The 21,231-nt window shown below is 43.1% G+C and overlaps 1 protein-coding gene across 1 annotated transcript in view; it reads left to right on the top strand.

The window, feature by feature from the left end:
* Positions 1 to 3,124: 3,124 nt before the first annotated feature.
* The window catches only part of ERCC6 (ERCC excision repair 6, chromatin remodeling factor), a 201,916-nt gene continuing 183,809 nt past the window's right edge, over positions 3,125 to 21,231 (top strand). The window contains exons 1-3 of the mRNA XM_086921802.1: positions 3,125 to 3,274; positions 7,538 to 7,996; positions 13,969 to 14,089. Coding sequence (XP_086777928.1) covers positions 7,539 to 7,996; positions 13,969 to 14,089 — 579 coding nt within the window. The 5' untranslated portion in view covers positions 3,125 to 3,274; position 7,538. The remainder of the gene's footprint in view (positions 3,275 to 7,537; positions 7,997 to 13,968; positions 14,090 to 21,231) is intronic.

Genomic DNA, 21,231 nt, shown 5'->3' with positions numbered 1-21,231 from the left:
AGCTTGTCTTCTCGTTGTCTTGTGCAGGAGGGGGCGAGGAGCCCAAGATGATACTAGAATACTGCATGCCCACCCCTGTGCCCACCCTGGTGGATCCTGTTCCCTCTCCTGTGATGGCTCCTGCCCTCCCCTCAGTGATGGCTCCTGTCCTCCCCTCAGTGATGGCTCCTGTCCCCTCATGTGGTGGCTCCAGTCCACCCCCCGCCTGTGATGGCTCCTGTCCCCCCATGTTGTGGCTCCAGTCCACCTACACCTGTGATGGCTCTTGTCCCCCCCCCTGTGGTGGATCCTGTCTCCGCCCTGGGTGGCTTCTGTCCCAGTCCTGGAACGGCCCCTGCAGCGAGGGTGAAGTTCTTGATGGGCCTCTTCTCAAAAGGGCTCAGCTCAAAATTAATATGGAAAGGTCGGCGAGTAAGTAAGTGAAGGGATGGGTGAATGGCTGGATGAATTAGTGAAAGGGTGAATGGATGAATGAAAGATTGAATAAATGGATAATGAGAGAGGATGGATGGATTGATGAGAGGGGAAGGATGGAGAGAAAATGTAAATAGCTGGATGTATGGGTGGAAGGGTAGCTGGATGATGGATGAGGGGAAAGATGGATGAGGGGAAGGATGATGGATGAGGAGATGGATGGATGGAGGGGAAGGATGGATGGATGGAGGGGAAGGATGGATGGATGAGGAGAAGGATGGATGGGTGGATGGGTGAGGGGAAGGATGGATGATGAGGGGATGGATGGATGGATGGTTGATGAGGGGGTGGGTGAAAGGATGGATGATGAGGGGAAGGGTGGACGGATGGATGATGAGGGAATGGATGGATGATGAGGGGGCGGGTGAAAGGATGGATGGATGATGAGGGGAAGGATGGATGGATGATGAGGGGAAGGATGGATGGATGGGTGGGTGAAAGGATGGATGGATGATGAGGGGATGGATGGATGGATGGATGGATGGTTTATGAGGGGGTGGGTGACAGGATGGATGATGAGGGGAAGGGTGGATGGATGGATGATGAGGGAATGGATGGATGATGAGGGGGCGGGTGAAAGGATGGATGGATGATGAGGGGAAGGATGGATGGATGATGAGGGGAAGGATGGATGGATGAAGAATGGGTGGGTAGATGGATGGATGGATGATGAGGGAAAAGGATGGAGGGATGGATGATGAGGGAAAAGGATGGATGGGTGATGAGGGGAAGGATGGATGATGAGGGGAAGGACAGATGGATGGATGGATGGATGATGGGTGGGTGAAAGGATGGAAGGAAGGATGGCTAAGTGAAAGGGTCGATGGAGAGAGAAAGGGAGGATGGATGGATGACTAAAATAGTGGATGGGTGGAAGGATTAGTAAGTGAAAGGATGGCTGGATTGGTGAAAGGGTAAATGGCTGAATGGATGAGTGAATGGATGGATGGGATGAAGAGTGGATGGATAAGTGTACAGATGGATAGGGTGAAAGGGTGGATGGATAATGGAGATGAGTGAAAGGATGGATGAGGGGATGGATGAAGGGATGGATGAGTGAAATGATAGATGGAAGGATACATGATGGATAGGTTTGCAAACGGTTGAATATGTTTGGAAATGGCTGGGCTTACTTATATACTATTGCGCGACCTCTGATGTGTCTGTAAAACATACCTATTGTCCTGAAGTTTTGTCCTGAATTTTGAGCTCCTGTCCTGAATTTGTGTCCTGAATTTTGACCCTTTGTCCTGAATTTTTACACTCGCCGTCCTGAATTTGCACCAATGCCAGTTGGTCACCCTATTCGCTGGCTTGGAGACGGAGCGCCATGCAGAGATGTCTGTCCCTCAAGATAAACAGACAGAACCACTCAGCCGAGAGAGCTGAGGCGCACACGGGACGGGGTATCTGCAGAGGCGCGCTGGACAAGGGATGAAGTCAGAGGGTTGAGCTCACCTATTGCAGACCATTTCCCCCTGGGAGTGAGCCATGGGAAAAATCCTAGAGGCGAGAAATTTAACACGGGCGTCAAGTGGCCCCATGTCATGGGTGTCAACTTCAACCAGTCCCCGCTTTTAAATCGGAGACGATTTGCAGGCTGACATTTTGCAACGAAACTACAAGTACCAACATGCAGTTCGCTACTGTTTAACAAGTGACCACTTGGCGGTTTTGACTGCTCTTTCTCTAGTGGTTAGGTCTGTCGAACGGGCATCCGGTGGGATATCAGGTCGTGTTCAAAATACACTGTACTATTTAACGTGCTTACTAATAAAAGGGGCGATAGGTATAGCCATCATTAGTGCAGCAGGTACAGTGGCACCAAGCTCTAAGGCTATTGCAAGACACAAACTGACCTGCAATGGTACGCCTCTTCTGGCGCAGGGCTTTGCAACGTGACGCATCTGGGAGATGCGTCACGTAGTAAATACCCCGCACCATGGTGCATCTTTTGCGCCGCCGCTGCGTCACAAAAGTGACGCAACGGTGGCGTAAAAGCAGCGCAAGGGGCTTGTAAATCTGCCCCAAAGTGTCTACATTGTAAAGAAACCAAATATACATAGCTTCATGTTGTTAAATAACTAAAAAAACTAAGATATCTGTGTTTGTTGTAGGAAAAATGGCCACATAAAATGCCGCAAAATTGCCGCAAAATTTCCATATTTGTGCCGCTAAATTTCCATTTTTGTGCCGCTAAATTTGCTAATCCATGCCGCTATATCCTGGGGGGTCTGCCAGCAGTAACCAGTAAGGCCGACGAGCCAGCCAGATTGGGGGAGAACGTGAAAGAAGCGTCTATACTTTCCTCGATCAACCGGGGACACCATCACTAAGGTCTAACCTCCCATTTCATGAACCTTTGTCGTTAGCAGCAAGGCATGCCTAGGCAACATCGCCCTGCTGTTAAAGATGACTCTATCCCTCGGCCAACTAACTAACCCGGCCCGACAAACGCCAATCACCAAACTGCGTGTACAGTAGCTAAGAAACTTTTCACTATTGTGTATAAATATATCGCCGAGGCACGTGAGAATTCCACAGCCAATGAGCGCGTTGGAACTGTGTGCGGGGCAGTGTGATTTGCTGAGTTACCGACACTTCTCCAATCGTACATCTCGTTATACATCACGAGTGTATCCAACTCGTAGACGAATTCCAGATTATGATCTGTGTGGGGATTGGGTGTTTTGCGACCCGGAAGTACTGAAACTACAGACAGATAGTATCCTTTTAAAGATTTAACATCGGACGACAGGCATTAGCAGAGTTACGGATGGTTCATATAAGTATCTGACAGGTAGGCACGTTTGAATGATGTGATTGTGATTTCAACTATAGGGATTGGTTCATTTTATAATTATTTTTGTGATGATGTTGATTTGTGTGTCTCCTGTTACATAGGTTGTGTAACATTGGTTATGCAAGAGTTTGATTATCGTTTCTTGGGCTAATTTTTCTGGTCTTTTCTTGCCGTAAATTTGGTGTATTTAGCTTTACATTAGTGTGTTGTGATATTCGTGTGCAGTGTGGTTGTTGCAGTAATTTGTAGTATTTGTCGATTTTGTCTCTTTGTTGGTATGTAAGTATCTTACAGGTAGGCACGTCTGAATGATGTGATTGTCATTTCAACTATAGGGATTGGTTCATTTTATAATTATTTCTATGATGTTGATTTGTGTGTCTTCTGTAACATTGGTTGTGTAACATTGGTTATGCAAGAGTTTCATTATCATTTCTTGGGCTAGTTTTTCTGGTCTTTTGTTGCCGTAAATTAGGTGTATTTCGCTTTACGTTAGTGTGTTGTGATATTCGTGTGCATTGTGGTTGTTGCAGTAATTTGTAGTGTAGTATTTGTCGATTTTGTCTCTTTGTTGGTATATCATACCTGTCTCTGACTATGGGGTGGTGTGGTAAGACTTTATGTATTGTAACATTTATATGGTGCTTACTACCCCTTTGTGGGGCAGAGACGCGCTTTCCTACATGAGTAGTACGCTATGGTGTGTGTTTGGAAAGACATTTTTATTCTAATCCTATTTGGTTAATGTTTACATGTCCACCAAGGTGCGGTTAATGTGTTGAGTACAGTCAGAGGCGCAACTAGAGCCACATTTTGGGGCATTCTTGTTCTAATCCTATTTTGTTAATGTTTACATGTCCACCAAGGTGCGGTTAATGTGTTGAGTACAGTCAGAGGTGCAACTAGAATTTCGGGGGCGGAAACTTTTAAACAATAGTCAGAGTGGAGCTGCAGTGGCTCTTGGAAGGGGTGAAGCAACATCAAAGCCTCATTAACATGCACATGGTCAGGTCTTATAAAGACCTTTGAAGTGCTCGGGTGCGGCTGAAGCTGGGACCAACAGTGCTGTACTAAATTGCAGCCCACCCGAGACCAGTAGCATGTGATAAATCTCTTTACTTATAATTTGCCTCTTCAAAAGATGATGGGTGGTTTGTTGTGCACTTGTACAGTACATGACAGACATGACCTGTAGAGTTTCTGTCTGAACAGTGGAGGCTGGTGACTTTTAAAAAGTGGTGGGGTGAAAAGGTTGTTTGTGACTTGGACACAGCGAGTGAGCCCAAATGACGCAAATAGAGTTCGTGGGGAGAGTTCATTTTGTCCCCCATGAATATTTTCAGATATATAGTGTTTAAAATGATGCATTTTAAAGCATTTTGGAGCAGAATTTGAATATAAGTTATAGGTTTACAAATAAGTTTTTACACAAAATTAAAATTTCCAGGACTTGGGTCCTCAGTAATCTGATGACAGGACCTTCTTGAATGATTTTCATGGGGCAAAATTGGTGCATATATTTTGCACAATTTTGACTATAATTGTTGTTTAAAAAAGTAGTGTACTGATTTGTTCTCCACCTTTTCCCCATTTAATTTAGTGGAGCAAATGTATTTGCTGTGTTCCATATTAGGAAATAGGTACAAATAGTGCAAATCGTAGATTTTTTTTGCACTGGTTCAAAATTGTATTTAATGTGGCTGATGCTAACACTGGAGCCCAACCTGTTTGTGCCATCCCTTTCATGCAAGAAGAAAAAATGGTGCAAATATTTCTCCCAAATTTCTTTCTTCATGCCAATGTTGTGCCACGCCCACTTAGCAGCTGTATGTCAGACTGATTATCAGAACGGAATGAAACTAGAATAAAAATATAAATTCATTTACTATGTTCTGTTTCTAGCAGCTTGTAGTGGGATCAGAGGGGCAATGCCCATTATACTCCTATAGGCGAGCCGTCATTGTGTCTTAAATGAGTGTGAGAGGGCAAGTAGTATGCAGGAATTAGAATCTGCTTCTCGACCACAGAGTGTTAACCTATTAGTGAGGGCCAGATGGGTTACATATGAATTTACTATACAATACCTATATCAGAAACAAGTCAGCCCTTAGTAACTTACCTGGATATAGAGAGACGTCAGAGCTTGTTTAGAACATGTGGCTAGTGTGCTGGTCGGGCTGTTGCATATCTGTGGACTGTAGATTGTACTTGAAGGAGTGAGTATTGTTCTTGGTTCTTTATCAGGGTTATGGGATTGTCTAGTTACTTGGAAACACCCATTTTTTTTTACTTCTCTTCCGAATTGTAAGTGTTCCTGGGATGCTTCTAATCTTGGTTGGCAGTGTGTTCCAGAGCTCGGCGGCTTGTTTTGAGGCAGCAGCGCCTCCAACAATTTATTTTAATAGGGCAGTATGGCGATCCATGGTACAAGCCTGAAGCTCAGTGTCCTATTTTGTTTATGTTATTTTAATTTCGTTTTTGTAGATACAGTGGTTCCAGTATTAAAATGTGTACATACGTGTTCAAAGTTGATCAATATGAGGCTATTATAATGCTCCCAGAATGCTCTCTGATTTGATGCAAATATTTGCAGAAGCATGAAAGCAAGATTGATGGATGATTCTTTCCTTTCAAAATAAAATGTTCATAAAAAAATGAAAGCAGAAAAAAAACATTTCTCTAAACCACTGTAAAATTGTAGGTACAATTTATTTGCAGCATAATTTAGTAACGTGTTGATGCATGCTAGTATTTCCCAAAAATATTCATAATGGAAAATCAGCGTAACCAGTTTCAATAAGATTATGGGGAAAAAATAACCCAGCATTGGCAAAGCCAGTAGGTTTGAAATTGGTGGTCAGCTTTTTATTTTTGTCAATGTGTGACTTGTTTTGGCATGGTTTTTGTAAAACCTCACTGGTGTAGGAGCTGTCCGTCCCTCACCATTATAACAATAATTGGCAAAGGCAAAAGTTGTTTTTGGTCTAAAAAAGCACACAGCCACAGTAGTTACCGGCACTGAACAAAACTACTTTGTGTGCTGATATGCTCTTTGTGAAAGAGCAGAATGCTGTCACTCAGTGAAGCCAGACAATACAGTGAGAAAGACAGTATTTTAATAAACTCAAAAAGTCACGATCAATGCCATACCAAATTAGGAGCCCAATTGTTGAAGAAAGTCTCCAAAGTGCACCCCTGGTATATGTCCTTGAATTAAGTGCATCTATACAGCTTTCGTGAATTCCCAAGAATTTACAGAAGTAGGACAAGAAATAATACTCCTAGAAAATATTTGGGAACTGCATTTTAGCATGAGCAAAAGTTGCATATGTAGATTTGCTCATGCGAAAATCTGAGTGTTTGCATGTTCACTTTCACTCCAACCACTTTTTTCCCCAACTCTGGAAGAAGGTTTACGTCTGCCGTTGTCAGGAGTAAACTGCCAACATTTTCTCAGTATGAGAACAGGTTAGAAAGAGTTGTTAAAAACCCTTAAAACATCTAAGTTTGTAGATTTGGACAGACTCAAAAGGGCATTCTAACCCTGGAACTATTGCTTACCACTTCATTTCAGCTATAGTATGTAGATCTGTGGAAAGGTGGCAACATGAGGGGATTGCAAGTATTACAACACTACTATGGTATGAGCCCTGGCATAATCAGAGAGGCTATACCAGAGTTCTTATATAATGAGATTACTGCCATAATTTATCACCACAGTACATGGCACCAAAGGGACGAGTGGATTTTGTTACAGAACAAGTAGATTTCTGAAGTAACCTGCCCCATGGACAAGTAGATGTTTTATTAAATTCCACCCCCCTGAACAGTGATCTCTGCTTGCTTTCAGCTAACTGAATCATGTCTTTTCTAGCTGACTATAAGGTGTGCAGTGATCTTGGTTCTTGCCAACTATGGATTAGTTTATTGGCATACAATTCTATGTTTGTGTGGTCCTTTCTGGACTTGCTTTCATTGATTGATTGTTTTGCCTGCTTAGCACAGCTTTGGGTCAGTAAATGTCTTCTTTTGAATGTCATCATTGTGCTAGTCTGTATGTATGGGTGATAGTGTTGTTGTGACATTAGAGTGATTATACGTGGCTTTCATGTTCTGGTTCTTTGGGTGTCTTGTGTGTCTGTAGTGTCTATGACGGTGCCTTCACCAAATGGGTATGGCTGTCCCTGGTTGTGGCTGTGGATTTGAGGATGTCCCTACTTCTCGCTCACATTTATGACTACATTATCTCTCTTGGTACAGGATGCCTGGAGAAGCACTGGCATATACAGATTCAGTGGAGGAAACACCCGAACCTAGTGCATCAAGCTATGACCATGGAAGCTGCACCAATGAGAAAGATTTGCGAGAGACTAATGGAACGATGGCCAGTAAAGGGGAAATGGTGGATTCGTCTGACCTTCCAACTGGACCTTTATATTTATCGGCTGATTCCAACCCTAGAACCTCTGCATCTGCTACAGCCCTTGAGGGACCCCGGAAGGGACAATCCTTGGTGCGCATTGACCGTCAACAGATCCAGGCAGTCGAGCGTAGCGCCCAGGCCATGGAGCTCGAGGGCTTGGGTGTGGACGTGTATGACCATGATGTTTTAGAACAAGGAGTGCTGCAGCAAGTGGATGAGGCTATCAATGAAGCCAACAAAGCTGCAAAAGCTGCTGAGGCCAAGAAGGAGGCACAGGCACTTCAGGAAGAGTTACGGTAAGAGTCAGGCATATCTGTACTTTGTAAGCACTCAAGAGGTACATGGTTGTGTGCAGTAATTACAGCTGTGTGTGGGTTTTCGGTTTTGTGGAGATTTGCCAACTGGCCTAGACAGAGTTGCTGCTTAGCTTTGTTTAGACAGTGTCGTTGAGGCAATATTGCTAAAATACCTATCCAGCAGTGACTAGGTCCCTACAAAGAAGTCCTTAACTTTATGTGGATGCAGTGAGCAGTTATTCCGTGTGCCTCAAGTGCACAGGAAAGCTTTAAATGAATCTGTTAGATAAATTCATGATTTCATCTTTGCTCGGAGAAACTGCATTAAAGAAGTCAATGTGTTTTGCTCTCCATGTGATGCTTTGCTTCCCTTAAGGATTGTTTCTTCTTCCATCACTCAGACTTTAAAAAAAAAAATCTTGTAAGACCATAGTTTGCAATGCAGGTTGTGCTCCTAGGTAATTTAGAAATGTTATGGATACAGGCAGTTAGAGCCTGACTACTAATATCTGAGATGTGTAAAAAAGGTCTTACAATTACCTAGCTTACACATCATTGTTTTATTGATCTTTATACGGATGAATTGGTCTTGCATTAAAAAGTTCCATTTAATTAATCGCTTAATGAGCTTTTGTTGAAGTGCTAAATATAAAGAGGCAGATTTACAAGCCCCTAGCACCATGTTTCTGCCGCCGTTATGTCATGTTTTGTGATGCAGCAGCGGCGTAAAAATGCAGCCCATTCACAAGGTGACTCATTTAGGGAAAAGCGTCACTTTGTAAAGCCCACAATATAGCCGTGTCAGGTATAATGTATGCAGGGAGGGCATTCCCACGTAAAAAAGTCTTGTAGAAGTGACGCAGTGAAATCTAAAAAATTTCATTGCGCCACTTCTAGGACGCCACTGCGTCAAAACCTTACGCCTGCTTGGAGCAGGTGTAAGGAATGACGCAGCACAATGAGGATAGGCCTCCTCATGCATTGCTGGAGTTGCGTCGTGCTTGGGACACCACTCCAGCAATACGTGACTTTTGCGCCAACAGATGCGTCTGAATTTCGGACGCATCTGTCAATTCTTGCGCCAGGGTGCACCGTGTTGTAAATACGGTCTCCTGAAGTGGAGTGATTCGATTAAGGACTGAGGAGGCTGGAATCAGAAATAGCGTCTCTATAGCGGGTTGCCTCCCAGACCATAAATCAACATTGCAAAAGAAAGAAAGGAAAAGGGGCCCAGCCCTTCAAGCATAACATGGAAGATTCCATTCCTTGAAAGATTTAGCCTCTACCACCACCAACCCAATAAGAACTCACATGTCCACACTAACATATGGCCCTGAAGAAGACCTTCCACCAAAATAGCGGTGAGGTCCGTACATGAAGGTCGAAACGGGTCGGCGTATTACACTCTAAGGTCAAGAGTTTAGTTGAACTATTCGCAAGTGCACACAAGGCACTGAGCAGTAAGGGCAAGGAAGGCCACTACTTTAAACCACCTATTAAAAGCTCTGACCTTTCCAGGACCGCTAAATAACACGAGTACACAAAAACAGTAGAGGACATAATGCTATCAGGTCCCAGTACAGAATAAAAACGACACACAACCTTGTTTAAAGCAAAGTTTGTCATTTGTGCTATCATGAAGTAATAATGATTTAAGTCACAGATGTGGTATAAACTATGCTTTATCACCATAAGATGTTAGTAAACAGTGAATTTGTAGTTTAAGTTCATGTACTTTGTCACAACAAACTGAGTTTTACTTTTCCCTCTTTTTTATGTCATTAATATTTGTCATTTGTCTATATGTTTAGATTAAATGTTAACACAATGAAGTATTTGTACATATAAATGTTTGTTCTTGTCTATTGACTATTGGAGAACAACTCTTGAATATAAAGACGCAAAAGTAGTCCTAGTGTAAGAATGTTTATTAAAATGTGCAAATCAATAATTGGGAAGCTGGGATTCTTGAAAAATAACCTCACCTAAAAAACGGTTGCAAGTAAAAAGAGGGTAATGCAAGAAACCGATTAGGGATAATGTTCCAGATTCTTAAGCATTGAATCATGTTAATTTATGGTCTGGGAGGCAACCCACTATAGAGACGGTATAGTAAATACAGCGCATCCATGGTAGTGCAAGGGTTTCTCAGGGTGGCGCAAGGAAAGTGACAAATCTGTACAGATGCACCACTTTCTTGTATATCGGCCCCAAAATGAGAAGCAATATTAAAATGACATTTTGATTAATGAGTTAGGCAAAATAAAAAGTTGCTTAAACAGAAGGCGAAAGGAATGCAGGGTATACAAAGACTAGACAGAAAGAAGAAGGCTATTTCAGAGTTTGGGCGTAAGTAAGGAAACGTGGGATTGGGAACAGACGTAATGAAAGGAAACTAATGAAGAATTGAAAGCTAGATCATGAGAAGGAGTGTATTAGTAGGTACGAGTACAGACAAGACCAATCACGCAATTAAACACGGTACAGAGGTAGCAAAAACAGCAATAGTCTAATCAAGAATCAACATTGCAGTGGTATAGTAACTGAGAACACTTTGAATTTTCAGAATAGAGTAGAGTTGGTTCAGGCAGCAGCAAGATACAGAGGGAATATGGTTGTAAAATAAAAGCGAGAAATCGAAAGTGCATGTATGTTGCAGGGATAAGCTAAAGTAAAAAATAGTGCCAAAAAATTAAAAAGGAGGAAGCCAGGCAATGCACGAAGATTCAGAAAAGAACAGAATTTGTGTTTGATAAGTCAGATGAAGTGAATGATATGTCACCAAGAACTGGAAAGCAGACGAAAATGTAAGAATGTGTCTATCCCCAACATGAAGCCAGAGTATTACCCCTGACCATCTCATTTGGGACCTTTAATGCCTCACCGTATTTGAAATTCAGGAGGAAAGCTACATGCTGGATGAGAAACTAGACAGGCAAAAGATCTGATTGAAGCAGCCCTCCTGGAACACCGGCTCCTTTGCAGTGCAACCAGCCTTGTTTCCACTTCGCTCTGTTGTTACCTTGGATTCAAATCCCCAGGCATATTTGGTAAAAATATAAAAACAGAGCAAGTCCTCCATGCCAGATGGCAAATACTAGAAGAAACTAGAGAGCTATATGCTGTGGCTATTTGGGTCCCACAGTAACCATAAATATGAAAGTGTAGGCTTACACCAGACCAAACATTCTTTTTCTGTGTCTACTAGTTTCTGAAGTTGTATAAGGTCAGAACGTTTTCAGCGTGTTTTATTTCAACTTCTAATAACGCCATAAGAAACACTGCTTTTGCGATTTCAGACTTGATATTAGGCGAAAATGAAGTGAAGGGGGCAACTTATCTTCATAGAACGTGACAAAGCATGCTGCATGAGAAGGGAATCGAGTTTGTATAAAGTTACCTGTTTTGTTCTAGTGCTACACCACCTGGAGCCCTCTTCATCAATGTGCATTTGGGCTAGACAATTGTAATATTAAGATTGTAAAACCAATTTGCACGTGGACCAGAATGGCAGCTTAGTATATATTCGCATAATGTATTCACCTGACAAAGTGCTCAGCCAACAAAGGAGCATGGTGATTTACCTGTTGTCTTTGTGCTTGTAGTTTTAAGGCAAATCGTATCCTCTACATCATGTTTTGGTGTTAAACCTTTATGATCACTTGCGTGCACCAGAATGTTTTTGTCATTAAGTGGTTCGAGGAGCCTGACACCATAAAGGAAGGGTCACCAGTGTAATATTTTTACATTTTTTGTTAGAATCATTGTTTCTTCTGGTGCCGAGAAAGTCTGTCGTGTTGTGCATTTTTGCCTGTGGTCTCCAGGTCCATTTGTGCTACAAGCAAGTGTTTCAGCCTGCACTACCCTTCTTCATTTTTTTTAAAGTCTGAATGACAGCATGGTGTAGAATGGCATTGAGTGACCTGCAATTGTGGCTTCTATACCCTTTATCCCTAGTAAAATGGGGTCCCCTATAGGACCATGTTGCAATGCATTCATTTAATCTATTGTTCATTTAAATTTTGGGCTCTGACCTTACCGGTAAGAAGGACTTCCTCTTGCAGACCCCCATGAGTTCAGCCATCCTAAACTCTAGTTTGTCATTGTAACATTTTGAGTAGTTTGATTATCTTAGAATGCTTTTCAACCATGGGCACAGCTTCTTAGCTGTTTTTCTCAAGATACATTAGGCATTGTCAGAGTGAAGAAACTTTAGAGCTGTGTTTATTCTCAAAACCGCTTCCGGGAGGCTCATCACTTCCTTCAAACTGGCTTTTTGGGCAGGCAGACCCCTGCAGCATTAACTGATCGAAAGGACTCGTAGTTTGGAACAGCAGCAGTGAAAGCCAGACCAATGAGTGACTGAGGTACATCCTCATATTTAGTTCCATACAAGAGTTTATAACTTCACCTCCATTACAATACACGTTGGTGAGCCCATAGTGGAAGTTGTGCTCTTGAGGGACTCTTGTTTGCTTCTCTACTCATGCAATGTGCCAGATCAGTATTCAGCATAATCGTAATTCGAATTCACAAAAGAGCATCTGGTGAATACAATTTTCTGATTGTGTTGGTCCGCGTGACACAAATACAGAATCACTTACAGCTATTCACATGCATTTGGATCATGGGGATTCCTGCGCCCTGCGCCCACAGTCTCCTTTTAATGGACAAATTAGAGGAGCTGATAAGCGCCTGATTTCCAGAGAAGGGGAAATGCTTTGCCAATCTTTTGTCTCCAGCCTTATTTAGCGGGTTCCACTCTGGAATCAGCTTCTGGGGAATAGCCGGAATATAATATCTGGGTTAAAAAAAGTTCCTGTTATCACAATCCTCCTATGCTCTTTTGGTGTCAGGCTTTAGCAGCAGCATCATCTCCATTGGAGGCATGTGCCATATGTAAAAGCACTTTTCCCACTGTGGATACTAGAGGTTTATTGTCATTTTCGGGTATCCAGTGAGACTGTGCTTGTAAAGAACCTGTTTCAGTTAGTATCCGCATCTTTCCTTGCCAGGAATCAAAGATTTATGTGCGTTGAAACCTTTCCTCAGATGAGGTTGACGTTTCAAAAGCTTAAACATTTTTTATATGTGTTTAGCACCATATCTTACATGAAGGAGTATGAGTGTTTTACAGTGAAAAGTACGAGAATTGTAGGTAAAAGTATGCAGGGAGTGCAGAAAAATCAGCCAGCATATCCGATTCCACAAGAGGGGTCGTATTAGGTCCAGAAGAGGAATATTTAGCGTTCTTTCAATTTTCCTGCCTTTATAACAGATGGGAACCAGTTTTACGTTCTTAAGGAGTATTTTCCTTACTCTTGAGACTTTTCACAGAAAAAGACCTAGATTATTTTGAATTTCCAATTATTTATGTTTTGCAATCTAAGTGGCTCGGTGCTTGCTTAGTTAACACATTTGCACACCAGAATCAATAATATATTATTGCGCTGAAGCAGATCCATGTTTAGGGAAGACATTCATGTGTAACTACAGCTTGTATCTGAAATTCTTAATTTGAAATGGGCTGCACTCTCCTTCCATAATACTGTTATCTCTTCTTCACTACAAAAGATCACCTTCCTTCCTCATTCTAAGTAAGATTTGAGCGTTCCCTGCAGCACAGGACTGTAGATCCATACTCTTAGTTTCACATGGGGATTAGCTATGTAGCTATTTCCTTGCTCATAATCCAAGATGTTTCACCATGCCATGTGACCGACCTGTTAGAAGATGGGCTGGTCAGTGTTCTTACTTGAGAGGCAGAATCTGGCAGCCTGTTTTTGAAACAGATATGCTGAAAGTCATGCTCTAGTTAGGGTCTGGTTATAGCTAACTGTGTTTTAACATGCTCCGCCTGGAAATGTACTTGTGTTTCTGATAGCACAAAAGCAGTAGTAGTTAAAGAAATGGAATTGTCCCCATAAAGGGGTTGTAGAATAATTTGTGATGACAACTGCTGTCTTTTTCAGGTCATGCAGTACCTCTCTGATACACATCAACAAAATAATTGATCAACTGGCACCACAGGCAGCCATCAGCAAGGAAATTCACAGAAAGCTCGACTCCGTGAAGCGACAAAAGCACAATAAGGTGATTCGGGTGTGGGAAGTTTATCTTCAAACATGTCTGAACTAGCACCTGATGGGAGGCCTTACGATATCCATCTTCTGTGTACCGGGACAAATTAGTAATACTCTTGGCTTCCTGTTTTTGTACAGAAAATCATATTACCCAAGCTTCCAGCACATGTCTCAGGGCAGTAATGGGTTTCTTGTATTTGTAAAGTAGAATCCGATCACTAGACTTCCATGTCTACACAGGCGGGTATAAATAGTTCAAAATTTATGCTGAGAGAAGTACAGTGGTTTCTAGCCAGGGACTGTTCAAGCTCTTGATCCCATGTGTGCCCTTTCAGTTGTGTAAATTGAAACCTGTTTCCTCTTTAAATTCTATACTTCTGTGGAGGGAACAGTTTTTTGTGTTGTCAAAGACCAAATTGTTGGTGTTGTGATATTGCTTTTTAACTACAGCCTATTTGAAGCATGGTGGGCCATTCAGTACAATTTCTGTGGCTTTTAAGATTGACTTTGTCACCAGGTAAGGCACTAGAGGAGATAACACTTCCTATATATATAGCAGATCACTGGGAAAGCATCATGAAATTCAGTGTATAGCTTGGCTAGTTGTGGGATGTACGGTATTTACATATAATAATGTTATGCTTTCGTGGTACAGTTATTTCCTTCCATTGTGAATACGTTTTAGCAGTATCCTGTATTTATTAAACTGTGTTATGTCCAAACACACTTGTCAATGGGTTACAGGTTTGCATATTTTGTAGTTTGTCATTCTTTAAAAAAAAAATATATATTTTGTTTTTTAACGAAAAACAACAAACAAAGCATGAGTACACCATACATAAGGACTATCAATCCACCACATTCTTGTAAGGCAGTTAGAAGTGCACATTGTCTTTTGCAAGTTAGTCTGTAGCTGGGCTTGAATGACCTGGGCACAGATAATCAAAGGTTCACAGTGACAGTGCGCCTGGCAACCAACAGCAGGAACAAACAGTACATCATTCAAGGGTTTTCTCCCGTCCATTCTAACATTAATCCTCATCCTTCTTCCTCCCCCTCCCCTCTCCCCCTCCCCTCCCCCCCCTCCGTCCAACCCAAAGTAGTCTATCCATGGTGCCCAAATCTTTCGAACTTTTCGAGGGCAACCCCTAGCCCTGTATGTCACCTGTTCTGCCACCATGTACAGATCCAGGCCTGCCCTCCATTCCTGAAGTGTAGGTAGTTGTGGGGCCTCCCAGTACTTTGCAATATCTTGTTTGGCTACCACCAACCCCAAGTTGGCTAATATGAGTTTGTGCAAAACAATTGTTGTTTTTGCGTTTAATATGAGTTTGTGTCTTGGGATGTCCACCTTCGCAGGCATTCCCAGGAGGAGAAACGTTGGCTCCAATTCCAATTGGATTCCCAATACGTTATTTAGCTCCCTCACAATCCGCCCCCAATAAGTTTAGATGGCATTACATTCCTAAAGGGTATGTATAAATGATCCACATTCCGTTTGGCAACGAAGATAATCTGGACTCGCCGCTCTCCCTATTTTATGCAATTGCACTCTCTCTGTCAAAATCAGTGCGGTGTAGAATTTTATATTGGATGAGGCGCAACCTCAATTTGATTGCCACCTCACGTGGGTGCATAAGCGCTGTCTCCCAGTCGATGTCGTCCATTTCCCCAACAGTCCGTTCCCATTTGGTACGAAGGGGACCCAATTTATCCAGCATATTATTGAGCTGTTTTGTAGGTGGATGAAATGGTCTTGGCTGGGATCTCTTCCTGTAGGAGTCGACCCTCTAGCGGGACGTATTCCGGTATCGTCTCCCCATCTAATCCCTCAGCAGCCCATGCATGCTTGAACCGGAGGTATGCATATGCTTGAGTGTCATGAAGTTGGTATCGGGCTTGGAGTGTGCTGAAAGAGGCCAACACCCCTTTCTCCAGAACGTCCCCTATTTTAGAAATACTGATCAAGTCCCAGCACTTAAAGCCACGCAATTTCCCAATCTCGTTCAATCTAGTTCCCTCCCACAATGGGATCACTCTGGTTGCTTTCCAGTCCCACTTCATGTGCTTCTCAGCGCTTTTCCTTGCCTCTAGCGAGCTCTGGGTCGCTTGTAACCACCGACTATGTCCCTTCCCTCCGTAGATATAGTGTAGGTGGGCGCGTTCACTAAATTGTCGCCTTTCCAGCCTAAATGTCGGATGATTCCTGGGTGCGTGAGTAGTTTGTCATTCTTATGTCTTGCATGCATTTTCTGTCAGACACTTCCACGTGAAGTATTAAGGATGTAACTAACTACTGCTATCTTCGGCAGTGTGGCCCTGCAAACCACGTGTAAAGCAGTAAATCAGCCGTAAAAGCATTTAAAACCTTTTCTCTGAGCTAGTTTCTTGGATCCTGGGTTTAAAATAATCATCACCAGTGGAAAATGCTGAGAGCAGTCAAGGCTCTCAAACATTGGCTCCTTTGCTGCATGTGCAAATGCAGCTACAATTAAGCCACCCGTCGACCAAAGAAAAACGATTTTGAATCTCAATTTAAAGCCTGGGTAAAATTGCTGCCCTGGCACTTAGTTTTAGGGATGAAATGGATGGTGAAAGGATAAGTTGTCAGATGTTTTCTGAAAGTTGCGTTCTTCTCTGGGCGCTGAGAGTGCTATGTCTCTGTAGAAAAGTTAGGTTTTGAGTTTCTTTCTGAAGTCCTCCAGGGAGGGTGTGGTTCGGATGTGGATGGGCAGGTCATTCCACGTTTTGGTGGCAATGTGGGAGAAGAAGCAGTCCACGCTGCACCGGCTGCAGGGTGTGTGTGCGAGGGTGAGTGAGCAGGAGCGCAGGTGTCTTGTGGGCAGATGGAAGTTTAGTCGATGGTTGATGCAAGACTGCCCTTGATCATGTAGAGCTTTGAAGGTGTGCGTGAGGATCTTGAACTGGTATCTCTTCTGAATGGGAAGCCATTGGAGGTTTCTGAAGTGGAGGTGATGTGGGTCTGTTTGGAGAGGTCCAGGATGAGTCTGGCTGCAGTGTCCTGTGTGGTCTGGAGAACCTGTATGCAGATGCCCTCCTCAGGGTATAGTATTCGATTTGGCTCACCAAATTCATGTTCTGGACTAACATCTTAATGTCCTCCGCTGAGCTAAGAATGTTCTGCAGCTTCCTAGGGAAAGGAGATGCAAGGCAAGGTTTTCTATAAGGCAAGAACACAGTAGGAATGTACACAACCTGGATTCAAGTGTGGTAAACAATGACTTCATTAAACAGAGACCCAACATTCTCCCCACCCTAGGGATGTATTTATTCTGTCAAGTCGAATACCACTTGTCACCAGTTACATATACATAAAGCAGTCTCATTGACATACACACACATGGAATCATGTTAAAGATTCTGTAATCTTGTTAAAGATTTCTGTCAACAGATCTCTAAGTAACCACACAGATGATGAATCGAACTCTGCAAGAGAGACGAAGAAGACTGATTATGCTGCAGAGTGTTTGTTTAATTCATAACTAGGCTTTAGTTTCACATTGTGATGTATAACGTCTGTCATGTTGCAAAGTAAAATCACTGTTAATAATCTTAAAACGCACGTTGCATAAAACCTCTTCTGTTGTGCTTGTTAATTCTACTTTCTTAGCCATGGTCTCAAACTTTGACTACTGTAAATGCACTCTGATTACTCAGAATCACTAGAGGGTTATACTTTCCACCCTGTGCCTTTCTTTCTAGACCAGAGGGCGGGAAATGTCCATGCCTCCATCCAGAGCACACTTTAGACCTTAAACACTTGAACACTTTTTTTAAAACTGTTAAAACTATTCTGTTCAAATTGGCAGCTAGTAAGCATGTAACAAAGCCAGTCGAAACATTAGCAGAGATGTTACAAGTTCTGCTTCTTGTTTCAGAAAAAGCCTGACCTGGTTTGCTGAAGGAACATTATACAGTTACGTATTTGCTTCCCTAGGTGGAAGTTGTTAGTGTAGCTTTCATGAAATGAACTGCTCAGCAGGAAGTGCAAATTCCTCACACTCTATCAAATATTCTCACACTGTTGAAGAAGAGCTTTTATTGAAATGCATGCATTGTTCCTATATGGACTGTTTTCTGTTATAAAAATAAAGGATTGGCCATATTGCTGTCTTAGCCATACCACCAAATAACCCAATAGGCGTCAGAGTTGCTATAGATGGAAGAATGGTGGCAGCATCCTTGTGTCACATATTAATACCCACACAATGCAGGTGTGGATAGAGGTTGCCAAGTCTCTGCTTTCCCTTCTCAGCCACCTCATCTGCGTCTTTGTGTCTCCATGGGGTGTGGCATGTTCCATTGAGTACTTCCCCACTCTGCCTCCTCTGGAGCTTTACATTCATCTTCTTGTTACCCCACCTGTACCTTCCTCATGCTGTATCTTGTGTTGCAGAAGCTTGCATTGATGAGGTCATGCTGTTCCTGTTGTGTAATGGAGGAAAGCTTGAGCTTCTGATTCTATGGTATGGCTGCCCCATGAGGCTTTCACTGCTTACGCTATGCTGTATCAATTCTGTGAGCACGATAGCTTGAGGATCATTCCCACATGCCAGACTACATGTGGGAAGTTGTTTAAGGCACTGAATCCTACAATGATGATTCTCTTTTGGTACTTGTTCTCTGTCCCTTATTAGAGTTTGAAGAAAGAATTGTTTTTATACATAGACCAAAGTTATTGTCATTGCTAAATCTTGTGGTAATGGATAGTGTGGATAGGCTATCTCTGTATGTATTATCCATATATACACATTTTATTAGCTTTGTTTGAATTTCTCTGCATCTTTCTATTTTAATCTTTACCCAGAGAATTCTGAAAGATAACTTTTGCTTGTGAGTTTGCTGTAAGGCTACATGTTTCCAGCCCTCTGTCTGGTAACAGCAGAACATCACTTCTTTTCTATCTACCCCTCTTTCTGGTCTGCCATTTCTTCCCCCAGATTTTATACGAATAGTGGGGGCAGTTGACATTGAGGATAACTAGGTTTTCTCACATCTAGGCCTTCCTCAAATTCCTCTCTGCATACAGCACACGTTGTTTCGAAGTCTGGCTTATCCTTTGTCCTTCTTACTTCTATCTTGTCACTTTGTGTTGCTTCTGCATTTGAATACCTGTGAACTCTAGCAGGCTGTTATTGCAAATCTTCTTGCTAGTCATCAAGTCTTTGTCCTTTCTACCCCCGTTGCTTGCTGATCTTATTGCCCTTGACCGCACCCACTTCTGCCCTGTTGTGTCCACCGTTCCATAGCTCAAGCTTTCCATTGCTTTTCACCCTTCTTTTCTCCATTTGTTCTGTTTTAATGCCTCTGCTCACTTGTGAAATTCTTAATCACAGACTAAACCCCTCTCATGCCTTTGTCAATTAGAGTGCTTTATGGTAGATTTTTTATGTTCATACTTCACTTTTAAGGAGCACTGTAGGATGACTGATGTTGCTCCTGTAACAGCTGACCATTGAAACTTTGTGTTTTTCTTATTTTGGAGTCAGTCTTGGATATTTAAGTATCAATTTTGTAGGACTTGGCCATTTTCCCTGAAATTTTTCGCTTTTTAGTCCTTTAATTTAGGGTGCCCCCTATTGTAACAAAAGTGTATAGGCCTTGTGTAGTGGAGAAAGCCCTGTGTAATGTCAAACTAATGTTAAGGTGCAGGTGCTTCCTTCCCCTAACATGGCTGCCACTGACCCCTGCTACTGCAGCGCGGTCTTTGTGGGCGCATTCTAGTGGCCAGGAGCTGGCTAGAACCCTCAAACAATGTATCAATACTAGCCTGCCAGCCTGCCCATAGCCAGAATGGTGGAACCTTCTGGAACAGGTGAGGTGACACCAACTGCCACTACCCACTGTCAACTGGCACTATAAGGCAAGGGAGGGAAACTTTCCTGTCAGATTGAGGGAGCACAGACCTGGGGAAGAACCTACGCAGGAGTTTTAGGCAGTGGGGCCTAGTTAGGGTCCTATGAGACTGGGAGTGACAGGGCTTAGGTGTTGCCTTCCAAGTGTTGAGGAATCCTGACTGACCCCCTGATCTAGCCCGGCGGAAGGGGAACCCAGAGTCCACCTGAGGAGACCGGCTGAGGAGATTTGATACCAGCCATCAACTCCAACCCCCCCCACTTCAAGGACCCCCAGAGACTGCTATTTACAAGGGCGCAAGAAAAATATAGCGCCGAGAAGAAACCAAATCACCACAGGACTATTGAGAAGATAACCAGGTATTGGCGCTGTGTCGCTTCCTGCGCTCCCTGACGCCACCTGGGACCCCTTTTGCTGGTTTGCCACTGTTGTGTGGCCTGTCCTGTTGGTCCTGCTGACCTGCTTCCTACTAAAATAAACTGTCTGCTGGCTAAGCGCTCTTATTCCCTGGCGCTATTACCCTGAACTACCTGTCCTGAGGAAAGTGCCCCACTGAAGTGAATGTTAAGCGCAATCTCTGCGTAGCGCTAGCCTCCTAAACTGCTAGCCTGACTGAATGGCCTGAGGCTCAAGCACTGTAACTGCCTGCAGAAGCGCTAGAACCCTGAAGCGCTATATCTGCCTGAACTGCTGTCCTGCAACATTTGAACTGCCTAATTTACCTCAGCTTGCTGAACTGGACAAAGTGCTGTGCCCCCTTGAGAAGCGCTTATGTCCTGCAGACGGTTGGGCCCTGAAGCGCTATATTCTTAAAGCGCCACAAAGTCCCCTGTCTGAAGCGCTTTTGCCCTGTTGAGCGCTGTGGTAATTGCCCCCTTCAAAAGCGCTGACAGCCTTGTTCCAGCCCTGTTATTGCCTTTTTAAATGCAATGCCTTCTGATATGACTATTCTTCCTTGGAGAAATGTTGATGCATTGCCTGCCAGTGTAAAATGAAATGCTCTACCCTGGTTTATTGATATGCAAAGGTCTGACACAATGAGAAGTTAAATAGGAGGAAATGAAATGCCTATGCCTGATCGCAGAACTGACCTACTCCTGCTTCACAGAAGGTGTTACCCCAGCCTTTGGTTGTGACTAATGAATGCCCATAGGGAAGGGTTATATGCCAAGTGCAATGTTCCCTAAGTACAACTCCAGGAAATGTTTAATGCTGGGTAAGGTAACGTTTTTAACCTTAATTGCAATAAGTTATTGCTATTGAGAATATGAATGG

The sequence above is a fragment of the Lissotriton vulgaris genome, chromosome 5 (genome assembly GCF_964263255.1).
Source record: "Lissotriton vulgaris chromosome 5, aLisVul1.2, whole genome shotgun sequence".
In the NCBI taxonomy this organism is placed as follows: Eukaryota; Metazoa; Chordata; class Amphibia; order Caudata; family Salamandridae; genus Lissotriton; species Lissotriton vulgaris.
The sequence above is the reverse complement of the archived record's forward strand: the minus strand, read 5'-3'. Positions and strand labels throughout refer to the sequence as shown.